Genomic DNA, 18340 nt, shown 5'->3' with positions numbered 1-18340 from the left:
AAATTAAAACGCATCCTTAAAATACAGAACCAGCAAGGCTCACCAACAAGACACCGCAGCTGCAGGATCTGCCATGTCCTGTAGGTCAGCCTTTTCCTGGATTTTAAATACATTTATTGTGATAATGCCAACATATAAATAAATAAATTTACCAAATGTGCACTCACAGAGTGAACTCGTATGTACATTATTTATAGTCTAATGAATTCAATGTCTCATTCAGATTAATATGTTTACCCCCCTTCCCTTCCCAGCCCCAGGTGCAAGATACAGAGCAATACCCCAGCATTCATATTAGCCAAGTTAAAGGCAATGAAATCCCTCTAGTTCACATTAGACAAAACGATTTAAATAAAAATAAAAAAAATTTAAAAAAAAAAAGAAAACAAACACATGGTGGAAGGGGACCTTAGGCTACAACAAACGGAAGGCATCAGTAGAAGCAGCGATGGAAGCCTCACCCATTCCATTTCAGACATTCTGGCTCTGTGGTCTTACTGAAAAAATGTCAGTTAGAAGGTGAGGGTGGGGGTAAGTAGACCCGGGACCTGGCAGGCTCATGCGGGACACAACTCCACAATGCAGAAAACGTTGCAGTCTGAGATTACATTAAGGCTATGGTGATTTCTATTTGGATGCAAAAGACAAAATGAGTGTTATCACCAATATCCATAATCTCAGAAGCCTCTACATTTTAACATGAAGAAAACTATCAGTGGAGATGTTTCAGAGAAATCCTGAAGCTCTGGTGAAGCTATTGACTTAACTCACTTGGATCCATAGAAAGAGCAGTTAAGTTTCAGGGCATACATGGTCGATGGGAAAGCTTTCAGAGAGAGTATATGTATAAGGCTTATATCCAAATGAATTTATGTAACAAAAGTTCAAAGTAAGTCTCAGAGCAGCATTCAAAAATAAAGATGGACTGATCCTCTGCTAGAAAAATGTACATTAGTCATGGGACTATAAACTCCCAAAGACAAGTTTAACCTAAGTTTAGACCGGTGCTCTAGTAGTACATCTGAAACATGAAGACCCTGTCAACAGCTGTGAAACATTTGCAGTTACAAGTGGCACTAATTCAGCCTATAAAACAGAACAACTGTGTAATAAACATAACAGTCCAGCAGTTTCACCACATTATGAAAACCTATATTCAGTGCGCATTTAAATTATTTACAAGGCAAAAAATTTAATGATATGCAAACTTGTCTTACAAGAAATGAGAAACACGAAAAACAACACAGAAATCGCTGACATTCCTTTGTGTTTGACAGTATGCACCGAAAGGTTGCAAATACTGAAGTTTACCTCCACTTTTGTTAGGACTTAATGCCCCTTCCGTTACTTTATTTAAAAAAAAAAAAAAAAAAAAAAAAAAAAAAAAAAAAAAACCCTATACATTCTGATCGCTGAACTTAAATAGGGTTGGGCGAAAACAGCCCTGATTGCTTAGCAATTTGCTCCGCTGGATACCCCTGTACAGTGTTTCTTCTCCCAGACAGACTTTGCTATGTGAGCATGTCGTTCTGCAGTAGGGGCGGTGCGTCTCTGCACAGTTCGCTGTATGGCTTTGGACTCCTCAGTTGATGTTCATGGTTACATCGCAGTTGAGCTCTTGCTCCTCACCGTCATTGTCATTCTCGTTGTCATTCTCGTTGAAGTCCTCATCGCTCTGACCCGTGGCACCCTGAGCCAAGCCCGATTCTGAAACCTCCTGGTCTAGAGCAAAGTATCCCGTTCCACTGACAGTGTCTTGACGCTGGTAGAAGAGCACATATGCTGCCTTGGACTGCAACCCCCCCACCCAAAAAAAAAAAAAAAAAAAAAAATCCACAACCCATTAACCACTGTAAGTAGCATAATAAGCAGGTAGCGTAGTGGTTAGAGCTGCTGCCTCTGGATCCAAAAGGTCACAGGCTTGATTCCCACCTCCAGCTTGTGAAAGATGCTAACCCAAAATTGCTTCAGTAAAATTACTCAGCTGAATAAATTTGTAAATAACTAAGTAACTTAACATTGTGAGTTGCTTTGGAGAAAAGTGTCCTGCTAAGTGAATAAGTCTGAATGTATATGTGAGACAACATCTCTGGCCATTGTGACCATTTGTAACATCTTTGTATGGAAATGCACATGTGAAAGTAAAGTGAAACTTTAATAGGGTTGGGTGAAAACAGCCCTGTGGACCCAGTAACTCACCACAATCTGCTCTTCATTCGCAGGTGATACGCTGCTGTCATCAAAGTAGTACCATTTATGGTCATCCTTATTCTTACCAAAGGCAGTATCTAAAAATTAAAAAAGTTTATAAACATGACAAATCCAAGTCTTTCAATCATGGTCAAGTCAGAAAATTAAGAAATAAACATTTTTCTTACAATGTCCACCTCCCATTCCCCCGTAGTGGTTAGAGACTGCAATCAGATCATATCGACACAAGCCAGCATTGGGGTTGATAAGGAATTCTGACATGTCCAGATCACTGCAGAGACAAGGAGATTAACTCAAACTTTAGTATCATAAGTTTTAAAAAAAAAAAAAAAAAAAAAAAAGTTATTTGGTAACATACACTATAAACTGCATGGATGTAGGGGTGTGCCAGGTGTGTTAGCTCAACCACGCACACAGATGACAGGTAAATGTAATTTTCAGGACTGGCATCGGGAAAGAGCTGAGTCCAGGGGCAGTGTGAGTACCTGAGGGGAAAGTCTACCAGTGAATCCAGCTTGTCTCGCATGTAGCGACTGTAGGAGAAGCGTTTGAGGTGGACCACTAGTACTGGGGGAAGTGACCACAGGTCCAGCTTCTTTGTGGCTTGCTGGTGCTGCTTGCAGTTGGGGCAGTACCTGGGATGGATCCCAAATAAACAACACTCAGGTCGGAGGGGTGAACATAACCATGTGATGGCCATCAGAAAATGCATGTATGACATGATAAACAACAGTGGTAAAAAGGAGTTACTATAGTTGGTCATAGGATCACAGCATCTGTTTTGTTTTTTTTTTTTTTTTTTAAATAAAAAAAATTAATTTCTAAAGTTACTTTGTGTGGCATATCTGCACCCAGTTATACTACATTCAATAAAGCCTGCTGGACTGTAGTGCTCCAAGACCAGGTTTAGAGAACCCAGTTTTGCTGTTAGGAACAAGAGCAGCAGTCTTGCTAGTAAGGAACATCAGCTGGAGATGTTGAGTGGATGAGACACAACTTTCTCTTTGTGATCTCGTATTCGCTCTGACTGCACTTCTAAAAGCACTCTTGCTTTATCTTGAGATATTCTCAAGTTCTTACCATGGGTCCTCAGCTCCTAGCTTCTCCTTTGTAGTGAAAAGCTCTATGCAGTCCTTCAGCTTGAAGAAGGCTTTCTTCTGAGGTTTATATTCCATACTTTCATGTTTCTCAAAGTCCTTTGGAGGGGAAAACAAAAAAAAAAAAACCTATACTTGACAAATACAATGCAGCTGAAACTAAAAGAAAAGTATACAGGGGAAAGTTGTAGTAATCTACTTTTAACTTTACCTGAGATCATCTACACTACAGTGCTACGCACCATGGTAGAATTTCTCAAAGTAAATTTATTGAAGGGGAGGAAAAAAAAAAAAAATAAAAAAAATTCCTATAACTTGGACATCCCCACTCATACCTCTGCTACACTGTCATCAAAGTACTTCTTCTTTAGCTCAGGCTCCCAGTCCAAAGTAAGATAGGACCTGTCTGTTACAAAGCATCAACATGACAGAACTGTTAGAGCTATGATGTGCCTGGGCAAATTTTATCTTCAGTACAACTTCCTCAAATTTGAACGAATGTGCCATTTTGACTAAGAGATGCTGGAAAAAAAAAGTAACCATCCCCAAGAGCTCACCACTGAGTCGCAGGTTTGCATCATCAAATCTGATCTGCCGTGGCTCCTCCTTGATGTAGCTGAAGTCCATTTTGCCCATGTTGTTAAACTGGAATGTGAAAAGGCGCTTCTTGTGGCCCTCTGACTGCTGGCTTTTTGTCATCTGCTCAGGACCAATCCCATTCTCCAGATCATTGTCCCCTCCAACAGACTCCTCTGACTGGCTGTTGTCATTCTCTGATGGCAACTCCTGGTCCTGACTGGACTCGTCATCCTGTTCATCAGTCTCCATCTCACCTTCAGAGGGTCCACATCAATCACCAGCTGTCAGCCACACATAACTGAAGTTCCCCTGAACAGCAGCAATATGCTACTATTATGGTTTCTCCACACTATTTATTTAGCTGATAAAATTTTAGTTACAACAGCAAAACAAGATCAACGCTCTAATGAGGAAAGGGAAGACAAAAGCAAAACAAAGCAGAAAAGGGGAGACTCACTGGGAGAACCCTCCTCGAGAACACCGTTGGACACATTGCCATTGATGCCATGCTCTCTGGAGGTGTGCGTGTCCTCTGTCTCCTCTTGATCAGGGGCAGAACGCACATAGCGACTGCAAAACACAAACCTCCGTTACAGATTCAGACTGTAATGTATGAACAGAATCATTCTCAAAGTATGTGAAATTTCTTCTGTCTGATTTAATTTGTACAGGCAACTTTACAATGCACACACTGTAAATCTTCAGCTGGCAACAGACAGCACAGGAGTCAAAGACACAAGCTACCTGCACTATGGTCCGTTGACTTTACTGCACTTAAACTGGCTTAAGTTTTACTTTATGCAAGCAGCTTTGCACATTCCACTAAATAAAAAACAATAAATAACACTTATCAGGATGAAGATCTGTGTATGCAGGGAATGATGACTGGTACTGCACTATCAGAGTAGAGTGCAGGCAATGGACACAACACAGAACCACACACAGCTCTACAAGCCACCAGTACTGAGTGGTCTGGGGAGGACCGTACCACATCCGGAGTAGCAGCATGTTGTAGAGCTTGTCCTCGCTGATGCTGTGGGGTACAGTTATGAGGAAGGGCAGGCCAAACAGGGGAGTACTGGTGTGGTTGTATCCTGACTGCTTGTATTTCTCTCGTAGGTGGACAGGGATGACCACATGCTCCGTGTCCTCTGCCCGGTTAATGGCCACCTCAAAGCTGCACGCATGGAGGGGCAAGGGTGAACAAAGAAGAACTGGGATCATTATCCAGCACCGTGAGCAAAAGACTGGCAGAGATGCAGTTTCTTCAGTACTCACACGTAAATGTCATCCCGATCCATGATGCTATTCAAGTTCTCATTTGAAGCGAATATCCGATGGAACCGATGGTTGTATATGTCTGTTACAATCATCTAGCAGGCAAAGGAGATGTTAAAATGACATTGCATTATAAACCATTTACTACACTTTAAAAAGCGAAAATGTGATTCTTACCTTGTCGGCAGGTACACCAGACAGGGCGGACAGAGAGGTGCAAAGGTCTGAGATATATCCAACCTTGGGCACAGTCAGCTTATACTGAAAGACAGAGAAACAGGCCACAGTCTGCCTAGTTTGCAGTTATCCACAAACCAAGTTCTGCTAAACCACTGACTCTGTTGTTATAAGCAGTGCCATTGCTTTGGAGACAGGAAACAGAACAGTGCCTTACCTGAGTAGGTTTAGCAAGGGGGTCTAGCCGTACAAGGTAAACATCCAAAGTGCGCTCCTTCTTCATGGGCAAGGGTAGTGTCAGGTAGCAGAAAGGATCAAAGGTTACAGAGACCTTTGAGCACACAGGGCAGACTAAAGTGGACTTGAAGAGGCCGTGGAATATATCCACAATAATAGAATCGTTCCTCTTTATGTGGTTCTCCCAGGCTTCCTGAGCAACAATCTTTCAAAGACAGACAACAAATTAGAACTGGTTAGTGGAGGCTGCTGTATCGCAACTACTTCTAACACCCAGCAAGCAGTGATTCACGGTTTACAGGACTGTCCTAAAGAACCTTCTCACTGGTTATACCTCATCGGGCCTTCCTTCAGCATCCTTCAGTGGGATGTAGGGCTTCTTCCTGATCCGATTCAGGTCCTCATGCAGGCCATCCAGCAAGAAGGCCAGCAGCTCATGAGAGTCCTGCTGCTGGTAGCCAGAGAACTGGGGGGCAAAGCGTCCCACTTGTGTCTGTCAGTAAACAAGCACACACAAACAGGGTCCTGGTTTAACACTCGTTATAAGACCAGTGTCTGGCTTGCGAGTCAAATAATAATCACAGTCTAGGCACAGACGTTAAGTTCTGCTGATTGTTTCCAGTGTAACCAAAGCATCTGGGAACAAAGTGACACTTATGAAAAAGGGTTACTGTGTTAATCTAAATTTAAAGGTATGCCTTGAGGACCACACACCTTGAAAGGCCTTGGTGTGACGTAGCTGTATTTTCCCGACCACAACTGTTTAATAAGCTCAGCGTAAACCTTTGCTATCTCTCCCCGCATGCCTAAGGGGTTGTCCATGTTCAGCTCATCCTGGTACTTGTCCTTCAGGAAGTACTCCGTGAGCGGAGGTATGTTGCTTAAACACTGCAGTAAAAAAATGAGAGATGGAGAGCTCTGAAAGTTTAAAACCTTTCAAGCAATAAAATATAAAACAAAAAGAAACAACAGATGCTGAAAAAAGCAGTATGTATGTTAAAAACTAAACTAGGACTGTTTAAAGGCACTGACATTATATAGAGGAAGCAAGTTAAGCAAATTCTGAAATTTTGTTATTGCTAGCTGTTACAAATTTTAACTGCCTCTTAGTATGGAAAAGCTAAGATATTCTTTCTACAAAATGTTCAGTTGATAGAAGTTGGAAAAGGCAGAACATTGGTACTGAAATATAACATAGTATAAGGAAATAATGTATTATTTCAAGTGATGGAGTGGAGCACACCTACCTGCACAGCAGAGTTCATAAAGCAGGTATTGCCCAGGTTGCAAAGGCCACAGAGGCCTGGCCTCTCACTGGAGCGACCCTGGTCGGTGTAGTCGTAGCTTGAATAGGGTGGGTAGGACGGGAGACAGTAGTTGGAGTTTTTGACACTACGAAGAGAAGAGACAAGAAGACTATGCCCAGTGCAGCAGAAACATATCCCCAGCTCCTACGTACACAACGTATTGTAAGACTACAACATGTGATAACAGCTGTAAGAGCTGCACTCTCCACCACCAATACAAGCAACACTTTAGGATCCATGGGTACAAACAGATGCAATGGGTAAATGGGAGAAAAGGAAAAAATAAAATAAAATTTGAGCATTCCACACTGAAAGGCATAAAAATCAAAGGAGCAAATAACATTTACTGCACTCCTGTTTGGATGGAAAAAAAATGAAGAAAAAGAACCAAACAAAAATGGGAAAAAATTGAACACTAAAAGCAGCAGCAGAAGCCCTGGGACAGTGCAGAGAGCTGTACCCTCGATGTGACAAGCCCCCCTCACAGCCCATCCTGCTCTCCACCCTGGCTTCAAACTCGAGCTCCCCACACTCCGCCTTCAAGCACCACCTGCAGCACTCGAGCATCTCATAGCCGGCCCTCACTACATGCCCTGCACGCACGCAGGAGGGGAAGCCGGATGCGGGAAGGACAGAAGGAATGGGAGGAGGGAAAGAAACAGGAGAGAAGGAAAGAGTGGCGGAGTGCACACGCTTCAGTCACAGGTGAGATAGTGGAGGGTTCAGCAGCAGGTATGACATCACTGCCCTGATGCGTTGGGAGGTTCTATTTATAGTCAGGCATTTCTGGAGCAGCAAATCTACAGCAGCGTGGAGCCTGCAGTGGAATAAGCAGCGCTAGTCACAGGGGCGGGGAAGTGGGGGGGGCAACTACTGCACAGTCCCCGCAGACGGTTTAACACATGCTAGAAATGCAGCAGATCCTCTTCTCTTTCCTCAGCAGTTTTTATGATTTTTCTGATCAATTATAACTAAATCTGTTAAAAAGAAAGCAGTGCAGCACAGCACAGAGCAAATAAGCTCTATGCATAGGCATTCTTGCACTTAAATAACAGGACCAGAGTAGTGGTTTATAGGTAGGGCAGGCATAAAGCATCCTGAAGGCAGCAGGCACTGCAAAGCAGGCAGCTCCAGAGGAGTGATTGGTGGGAGTGGAAGACAGAGGGAGAGCGAGAGGGAGAGCAAGAAGGAGAGCGCATTATCTGGTGTCTGGGGGAAAGCCTCTGAAAAGACTAGACACTCAGCTGCAGGGCTCAGAGCCATGGAAATCCTGCCTGGCTATTCTGCTGCTGTCAGCTCACAGCTTAAACACCAACTTAGTCCATTTTATCCCCTAGGAGGAGAAACATCTGACTCACAGGAATGTAGCTTCAAGCACCAATCGAAGGCTGAATGAAGCCAGCTGGAAACCTCCCCTTCAAAAATCTCTCATGTTACTACACACATAAAAATGTGTGAAAGAACACTTTTGCCAAACTGCTTCCAAGGCCATTAGGGTTAGATCAGACACCATCCTGGTCTGATTGTTGTCTACTGATTAAAACCAGAAAAATCCATCACAGTGAACACAGGCAAAAAGACTGACATTCACTGGATCACAACACCTCAGCACAAGCATTTGCAAACAGTACTCATGTGCCTATCAGTGCCATCTACATAGAAGGGCATTAAAATAATTCCTAGAATCAGTGAATAATACACAACATCCACTACAACATGCAGCTGTGCCAATGTAGCAGTGGCAGACACAGGTCCCACCCACTCCAGTACTCAAGGCCTGTGGTGGAGGGACATCTGATGGAACACAAATCCATGCAGTAAAAAGCTAAGACAAATCTCCCTGGTTCAAGCCAAACCCACAGTAGCTTACTTTCTGTTGTTGAAGCTGTTATAATTGTTTGTGAGAGATGAAGGGGAGATCTTTGGTAAAGTTGATAGATTGGAAGCACCTGAGGACCTTCAAAGATAAGAATATTGTTAATTAGAAAGACTCAGAGTTTGCACAAGCACTAAATGGCAAAATAATAAATAAAAAAAAAAGTAAAATGGAAATTATAAAATACAACAACAAAAACAGTTCAATATGCACCTGAAGCAAAACTTAAGACATCTGTGTGTTAAACATGGCTTCATGATGTCATACAGCAAAATAAACAAAATCAAATGACAGGCTTTTCTGAGACTGAAGACACAGCAATCAGCGTTCAGAAAACAGGAACCCTGCAGCCAGTCACTAGTATGTGTTGTGAGGGAGGTGTTAACCGGCAGGCAGCCAATCTAAGTGCATCTACTATGATGTCCTTCTAGGTATTCCAGCTATGCAGGAGAGCTACACAATTCAGAAAGTGGAGTTGATGTTCTCTGCTGCAATTGGGCAAAAAAAGGTTATACAGGGCTCCAGAGTTACTATGTCAGAGTACAGTTACTGTGTCAGAGCACTCCTAACACCTCACACCCACTACTACAGACATGGAGCAGTGGAGTAGACCCATCATTGCAAGACTTGCAGACATCACCATCATATTTAGTGCTTCTGTCCCTATCATTATGATAGTTACTGGCCAAAAAATTCAACAGGGGGCCAGAGGTTAACTAATTTTGTATATTGTGTACGTTATATTTTTTATCCTTTATTCACATATTCTATCTTCTCATCTGCATCTTGTCACTGTCATTCTGTCTGTGCTGTGGAAATTTCTGTCACCAAGACAAATTCCTTGTGTGTGTGAACATACTTGGCAATAAAGCTCGTTCTGATTCTGATTCTGAGCTCTCCCTGTTGTCCCAAGTGGGATTGGACAAGAAACTTTTGACAATTCAGCTGTGTGGACCCATCTCTTATTAATAAATTCCACAGAATAATCCTACAGTCAAAGGGAGTTGGGTGGACCTGTCTGTGTCATTTTAACAGGCAACACTCAAATTTTTTACAGTCAAAAGGAGCAGACGGGCCCTTTCAAAATCTACCTCGCAAGCACAGACCATGTGAGCAGCCCTCACCTCAGCGCTGTCAGACTACAACAAAGCAACGTCACAGGCACACACTCACTTGGGTGTTGAGGAGCCTCTTGGCCAGGTTCCATCCTCATTTTTTTGCTCTATTACAAGAACCTGCAAGAAGAACCATCATTCGATAAATGTTCCGCCGGCATTTTCAAGTAAACCACTGCATTCAGCTGTGGGCCTTGGCAATTTTAAACAGATATTACACTTTATGGACGTCAACAATATGTTCAACATTCCTCATTATCAGTTGCTTACAAGTTCACAACCACCTTTCGCAACATGCTGAAAATTATGGAAAATCTTTAATGAACTCCTGGCTAACACATTTTCAGCATGTGTATTATTAAATAGCACACAGTCTGTATGTATATAAAAATATAAAGAAACCTTAATTTTGAGAAGGTCCCAAAGTGTGTTTTTACAGTAGATCATCTTTTATATAGCCAATAACAGCATCTAATCCTAAATAGGTTATCCTAAGAAAGATTAAATCAATACCTGAAATGAGGAACTTGAACAAAAACCATAAGCCAGGAAGCAATCGCAGCTACAGAAAGAACTGTTAGTGGTGAATAAAAAAAAAAAAAAAAAAAATAAATAAATAAATAAATAAAGTCTTGTGAAGGACAAGCATCAAACACTAATTTCACTGTAACCAAACAACACCCACATCACGGGTGCTAATACACCCTCAAAGCTGGACAGCTACACACTAGCCAGCACCTGACCTGGACTATTTTATCTGGTTAACATATTACTGATCATATGCGTGATCCTATCCTTTACAGAGACATCCATCTTTGTAAGTGTTCTCCTGAACGCTTTTTTTACATGTCTATAAGACAATTGTACAGGGTAAAAAGCCTCAAGAAAGAAAGAACAAAAAAATGCACTGACTTGTAATGTGACATGATTTAAGGTTCCACAGAGACACCTTCTTGTTTGCATTTTAACACTTCAACTCCTCCAAGCAATGCAAAACAAAGCAACCCTATAACGAATTTTGCTAAAAATGACAAACTGGGCAAAGTGACAATGATTACATTTGACAGGAGATACGCGGAATTCTTTAGGGGAAATTTTGGAAGCCCATGTTAAACAGCAAATAAAGTGTGAACAATAACATTAAAACCAAACACATTAACCTGCTGCAAACTCGAGTTAATTACATTTTACCAATTTAGCTAAACAAAGTAACTACATTCCCAAACTGCACCATCATGTACGCACCAAGAACGAAGGTACTTTACAGCAACAACAAAAAGAAAAAAAGTTAAAAAGTCAACCCATGTTTTAGAAAAATTTAGGGTTAAACTTTAAAATAAATTTAAAAAAAAGCAGATATACACCCTTTTCGCCCTTCCAACAAAACATTGTGAAACAAAAAAAAATACATTTTTGGAATTTCTGCTATTCTTATTCAGATTTTTAACTCATTCACACCATGTGTAGCACATTCCCATGACTTGGGAATGAGACATCAGCCACTGTGTGCTGAGTTTCAGCCTACAGTTCTCACTGACCCACACATCCAGCATGGACTCAGTACCGGAGCAGCGTGCAGGACCCCAAACCATGACACTAGGGTGCACCAGGGCTCCCCAAGTGGCACAGCACTTACTGCAGTTCCACTTCTGTACCCTTAGCAATCCTTCAAAATTACTGAAGGCAAAACACTGAATTTGAAGAACTGTAGGAATGGGAGGACATGTGTCTAGATAGAAAATTACAACTTTTCTATAACACTTAAATAGACATCACTCAAAGGAATTTCCATGGTGCATGAAGTACTTTGACATCTTACAGCAACAAGCATTTCACTGCATTTTTATAATCTGCACCTGAAATCTGTAAGTTTTCAAAATTAAGTAGAGCCTCAAGCTAAAATGACACTTGTTTTATATTGGATCAAAGTGTGCCAGGACTTGGGGTTGTTTACACACCAAACAAAAACTTTAAACAAAATAAAAAATTAAAACATTATTGTGTAGCATGCTGTTAACAGGAAGGCCATACATCAGCAGTGCATGGTAAGCTTGTTAACCATTTCAGCCTTACAAATATTATTCTGTTACTGAATATAAAAATTATACAAGAGCATGTCAAATACTAACATCTGGCTTCATTTTAACATTTAGAAATGGAAAAAAAAATTACTTCTATATCAAGTAAGTACTTATGTAAATACTCTACTCACTGCAAATTCTTTATAAAAAAGAACTATGTTGTTACTATCCATCAGCTACATACTACCTCTAGCAATGTAGTGGATTTAGACTTCACTACTGCATTAAGTTGTTCTATGGTGTGTAAAACTGACAGCTGCTAAATTATTTGTATAGCAGTAATTCTTATTTGCCAGCATGACAAAATGAAGCCCCTTGATCAATACTGAAATACTTACTGAATTTGGTTATATCATTTTGTAAATCTACAGCTGTTGCTCATATAAAAATGAATATTTTAGTTGACAGTTTGCAGAACACATGCAAAAAGGGGCATACCCTCCTGCCTATGCTGAGCCAGGCTACCACGTTACATTACAGTTTAAAATAAAGAATAAAAAAAAAGTGGCAAGCCAAAATGAACAAAGGTGCTGAATGTGAGCTACCGTGTGCTGAAGTTTATTGACATCAGCTTCCTGGCTAGTGGTTGTCTACAGGAGGAAATAAATGACAATATGACACGTGTACAGATTGACTGTACCTGTACAGATTAAGACTTGCCACACCCCAGGTAAAGACCGCAGAAACTCTGAGCAACAGTAACAATAATAACCAGTAGTTCAATGGTGACACTCTGATTTGATTTCCTACAGGTTGGCACCTTTGATTGTAAGTGGACCCTTTTCGTCTGGCTCAAAGCATAAGGCCTTAAAACAGGAAACTGGAAAAAAAATATTTAGCTTTAACTAACCTAGTACACCAACATAAAATACAAAAAAATTGAGAAATTTGGTACAGGATTAGAGCCACATACAACAGTGCCATACTGTGTGTTTTCCATAATAATAATGTTATCGCCTGCTGCTTCTACTGTGTTTCATTCACTGAGTGACCACAATACCTACAACACATACTAAAATAATTTACTCAAATACAGTAAATGTTATTACACTGGTAAATTAAGAATAAGGATGGAAGGGTATTAAATACAGTAATGATTAGGTAGGAAAAGCAAAATAAATGTGACCCTCACCCCACAGGCATCCCACACACTATCCACTTCTGTGGAGTAACAGTTCACTTTTTCTACTCACATCTTGCTTCTTTTAGGCTTCTTTTGCACCAAGTGTAGTTTTATCAAGTGTAAGACAAGCTTTTGTATTTCCTTTGTTTATTCAAGTTTAAAACTTGACTAAAAATTATCTAAGGTGCCTCTAGAAAAGATTAAACACTGAATAGGTCTGCATGCTTTTGAGTCTTTTCATTATATCAGTCCACATTAAAAATTCCCATTATTTCTTATGGTGAAAAATATCCCTATAACACATTGTTCCATCTAAGACCCTTTTTTGGTCCACAGTACTGTCGCAGAACAAGAATTCCTTGGATAGGAGAGAGCATCTGAAACAGTGTATTTAACTTTCAGCAATCACACTGGTTCTCCACATGAACATTCTTCACTGACTGTTTAAATTTTATACAAGAATTGCATCACAACCAAATTTGTGGGCTTACACCTTCATACGAGACTCCACAATTCTGAAACGGTCAGCTTGATTTTAGGGCACTGAAGGAGGAGCAGAAGGCAAATAAAATTCAATGGCTGTTTTAAGGCAATTTAAGGAATTAAAAGAAGTCCCACAGACAGGATCTTCTGCACAGTGTTAACTATCCCTGAATTTAACAAGACTAGACACACAGACTTTTCATGTCTGTATGGGAATCTAAGAATTTTAATGACCCTGGAATTCCCTATGTAAGATTTGCCTAGAAGCACCTTTGTACTGTCAAAAGCCTTATTTGTGTGAGATTATGTGTACTGCACTGGTAAAGTAACCAGCGTGCTGAACATGCTTCTTATTTACCTGTCCTTGGTATAGACCTGCGTCCTGGATGGTGCTATCCGGTTTATTGAGCGGTTCAAACGTGTTGCTCATGTACTTGTTCCACAAACGGGTCTCTTTTTCGTCTGGGATGCTGAACAGCTTCCTCATCTCCTTTTCAATGGTGTCTACAAAATGAGGACAACTCAAAGAACATTGTTCAGATTTATCCTTATTCCAGTGAATAACAAATAGCTACAAACTCTGGCACTTATATATCTGTCAAGCACAAAGAGTTGGGAGCTTTTATAGAGAAGACAGAAGAAACATACAGCCTACAGTTACTGCAGATGCTTTTTACACAATGGCAGCTTTTAATTACTGTATTTGCAGTATCAGTTTTCCGTATTATGGCAAAATTAACGTTAAGCCTGAAAATGTGTGCATTCATATGTGGGTGGATGGGTATGTGGTTCAGTGTCAGAAAGAGGACTCGAGCAAAGCATTAACATGTCTTGCAAGAGCATAACCTTAAATACTGAAGTCTAAAATACTAAGCTGAAAAAGCAGCAAGGACAGAAGGGGTGGTTTGAATAAATGTCCTCACCAATTGTGTCTGCTTTGCTGAACCGACGGGTGATAACGTTGTCCATGTTACTGTCCTCGCACAGCTTCAGCTCCGTGAGATACACCTCCACTTTGCAGTGCTTCACAAACATACCCTGTTCAACCACCTGCATCCCACAGGAACAACCAGTCATACACATTTCAAGGACAGCAGTTTTTTTGGCTTTTTTATCGTTTCAAGTTATGTTACAAAAGCACAAAATATTACAACTGATGAAAAAAAGTGATTGATTTTGAAAACATAAAAATAATGTAACCCAAATTAAAAAGTAATTCCTTCAAAACAAATTGGAAAACAAAAAATATTCTACCAATTTCCACAATAATGCCATCACAACATGAAAACAAAAGCACATGAAAGTTTATATATATTATAAAAATGATAGTGTTCAGCTGCCTTTAGTTACTGACACCTAAGAAGCCTAAAAAAGATCATCCTGTCCACTTGCTAGACAAAAAAAAACTAAGCATACAATGTTGACTTGCATTTTCAGAATGGACTTTGGCCAAGAGATTTCATTATCTTTTGGTTGAAAGTAAACCCTTTAGGCACATATAGTCTGTCAGGAGACCCTTAATTTAGCACCACGACACAGACAGCTGAACGGTACAATCCTATTTATTTCACACTGTCCCTGCAACTGCCAACCTCCCCCCTCAGAGATAAACTGTTGGTGCAATGAGCTGTCTGAATAAAGTTTGTACAATGGCTTAGGTTTACCTTAGTGCACAACATTGTTTCAAGTCACCATAAGCACAGGCAAAACAAAAAGTCTCACTCCAATAAAACATTAACCTCTATAATTCTCATTTTCGTTCTCCCTTCTCTCACTCTCTCTAACCCTCTGACATGCAGCTCTACTTTGACTTCAGTAGTGCATTCATCCCCTTAAACAAGGACACCACACCAGCCCAGTCGAAGAAGTTCCTAAGAGTCTCATGGAACCACCGCTGAGAACAAACCAAGACCCACTTTCCTGGCAACCCGTGCACACTCGAAACCCAAAAGGTGAAAAAGAAAAAGGACCTCCTCCATGTTGGTCTCACAGATGGCTCCCTGAAGCGCCTGTGTCATCCAGTCTACTCTGAAAATAGAAATGTTCCCGGCTATCTGATACCCCCCACATACATGGCGAAAGGGGTGGATCAGTTAAAAGGGACACCACAGCAGTGGCCATGTTGCCATGACTGGCTGAACTGAAGACCACAGCAGTGTCTAATTCCCAGCCAGTGGAAAAATTATCATTATACAATCCAAATCAGTGGATGAACAAATCTTATCAGAGAACAAGAATTTAATACTGTACTAAAATATACTTAATAAATAATGCATTCCTAGAGTTTATTTTCAGTTAAGGTCTTAACTGGCCAATTTCTTTCAAGCTGAGACATATCTACACATCCATAGCTCTTAAGAACCACACCTGCTGCTTTCAAGCACATGGCAGCAGTAACTCAAACAAAAATCTCGCACAATGCTTCAAGAAGCAGAGAAAATTAATGGATCAGACCAGCATGAGATTCCACACCGAGAAGAATCAGCACTACTTCAGTACGTTTGATAGAGCCCTACCTTGCGAGCTATGGGCTCCTGGTTTTCTGTTAGCCCATACCAACTCACTAGCTTATTCCAGCCTTCCGTGGGAACCAGGATGTAGTCCAACTCGTCAATAAGGTGCTCCTTAAGGGCCAGAACATCCCCATCTGCACACAAAGCAGAACTGTGTTGTGCTGAGCATATAACTGTACAAAGCAACACTATAACACAAAGTTCACAAGGGCACTTCCTGTGAGAAGCAACTGCAGCTGGCAGGTAAATGATCCTGACTAGTATCTTGAGGCCAATTTTAATCAGCCAGTCTGTTTTCATCCTCTCAGAAAACTGAGAAGAATGCTGATTAGGAATCTTACAAAATCTCTTCTTGCTGTTGGTGAACAACGAGCGACTGGCTCATGAATTCCTTCCAATTCAGTAGAGGACCCCACAGTCATTCTTATAAGCATCAGCAGGGAAGAGGCAAACAAGTACCTTTGAGAAGTCCAGAGTTGTCCACCGGTCCAGGGTAGACATTCTGGTCACCCATCTGATACTTGTCCCAACTGTCAAAACCAACATATTTTTTCCACTGTTTGAACCAGCGGCTGTCTACCAGGTACCTGCATAAACACAAAAAGAATTGCAAGTTGTGTCACACACTGGATTCAATTCAGAACATGCTGTGGAGGTACTGTGAACCTGTGACTGCTGGCAAGTAATGAAGATTAATAGTGTACAGTGGAGATACTCACATGTTAAACCCTGGACTGAGATCACTGTCTTCCGTTCATTGCTACCAGAAGACAAACAACCCTTGAAACAGTACTGCTGACTATGTTATTAACCTCTAGTACTGTAACAATTTTGACCAAGTGGATTTACTGGATTAAAATACTCAATTTCATAATGATTTAGCCATTTATACAGCAGAGTCATTCTTACAGTGTCAGTGAAGGATAAGTACCTTGCTAAAGGGTACTGCAACAACAATGGGATTCAAACTATTCCCTCATATTACGAATTAAAGTGTCATCCACAAACCTACCTATTGGATATACAATGAATGAGAATCATCCTACTGCCAGTCAGAATGTGGTGAATACGCTAAAACAAAAGATTCAGACGAAGAAGAAGATTCCAGCAAAGCATTACTAACTCTGGTACTGAGTTATTTCTACAGACCACTTCCCAGAGGCACGTGGCTTTTATTTTATATATAATATATATATAATTTTTTATTTTTTTTTTTTGTAAAAACGGAACCAAGGACTTGATTCACAGTATGTTTTAGATCACGAACCTCCTCAGGCCAGTTAAGACGAGTAAAAGTCACTAGGTTCACCCTGAACTAATATTTATTATTCTGTCAGCGAGGACGGACTTCCTCTTCCTAATCCTATAACCTTAATCTAAGACTAAGTTGTTTGCCCACAAACCTAATTTTACTTCTAGAAATCGTGTTGTCATATCTCATTCTGTCGCTCTGTCGCCTCAGGCTCTTCGCAAAATATCCGCGTCACCCGTCCCCTGCGGCCACACGGCACACCACAAGTGCTAACGGCTCATTCACGCGACACGTTTCAATGAGTGGCTCGCGCGAGCCTGCGTGAGAGCGCGCGCCTCCGCCGGCGCGCCAAGCCCTCTTGACAGGTGCGCATCCCCTACTGACGGGACGAGCCGAGGGGAGTGTGCGGCTCACGAGACCCGCGTTTAACATCGGCAGCTCCGCCTGTTCAGCTCTCCCGAACCCGTCTTTGGGACGGAGGCAACACGTCTAAGCATCGCCGCCACACCGGGGCCGGTAGACCCATTCGGCGCTGACCGGGTCACGGGTGAGATGTACGGGAATGTAGCGCCTGCTGCGAGCTGCGGCCTGTGTCCGTCCCTATCCCCCGGTACGTTCTCTGACAGGCCGCACCGAGTCGCCGGGCATGGGCTAAACAGCTCCGGGGAGCCGCACGGCCCTCTCTCACCAGGTATCCCCCTTCCGCAGCTGCGTTTTCAGCAACCCCGCGACCTCTGCTCGCTGTGTATCCAGATCAGCCGCTCCTCCCTCCGCCATCTTCCTTTAACATGGCGCACTGCATCGTGGGAAAGAGGAGCGTCACTAGTGTGACGTAAAAGTGCTTTCGGCCAATCACCGTCCTCGGTACGCAAGGCTCGAGTTATTACCAAAACTTAACGGTGCGAGAGTGTAGGTCTGGTGTGACGTAAAAACAGTGATTTATCGCTGATAGAACCCGAGAGAAAAGTAGCCTTTGTTTCTTTTTGTAAGGTTCTTTTTCCAACATAATGT

The 18340-nt window shown here is 41.6% G+C and overlaps 1 protein-coding gene across 8 annotated transcripts; it reads right to left on the bottom strand.

Moving 5' to 3' along the window:
- Positions 1–1404: 1404 nt before the first annotated feature.
- usp15 (ubiquitin specific peptidase 15) lies at positions 1405–18106 on the bottom strand. 8 transcript variants are annotated; one of them, XM_018747577.2, is made up of 23 exons: positions 18018–18106; positions 16537–16664; positions 16081–16211; positions 14488–14614; positions 13923–14068; positions 12504–12548; positions 9936–9997; positions 8757–8843; positions 6827–6971; positions 6294–6467; positions 5914–6072; positions 5560–5784; positions 5343–5426; positions 5166–5260; positions 4876–5064; positions 4345–4457; positions 3866–4141; positions 3644–3714; positions 3292–3407; positions 2697–2846; positions 2379–2482; positions 2200–2288; positions 1405–1792 (listed from the first exon to the last, which is right to left on the bottom strand). In XM_018747577.2, the coding sequence occupies exons 1-23, from the start codon at positions 18104–18106 to the stop codon at positions 1583–1585; spliced, it is 3015 nt and encodes a 1004-aa protein (XP_018603093.2). In that variant the 3' UTR covers positions 1405–1582. The 8 variants fall into 8 exon arrangements, with proteins under 8 accessions (XP_018603093.2, XP_018603094.2, XP_018603095.2 ...); XM_018747578.2 differs by lacking the exon at positions 12504–12548; XM_018747579.2 differs by lacking the exons at positions 8757–8843; positions 12504–12548.
- Between the last annotated feature and the right edge of the window lie 234 nt (positions 18107–18340).

Source organism: Scleropages formosus, chromosome 2 (genome assembly GCF_900964775.1).
Source record: "Scleropages formosus chromosome 2, fSclFor1.1, whole genome shotgun sequence".
Classification (NCBI taxonomy): domain Eukaryota; kingdom Metazoa; phylum Chordata; class Actinopteri; order Osteoglossiformes; family Osteoglossidae; genus Scleropages; species Scleropages formosus.
Note: the sequence above shows the minus strand (reverse complement) of the source record. Positions and strands in the feature narration are given on the sequence as shown.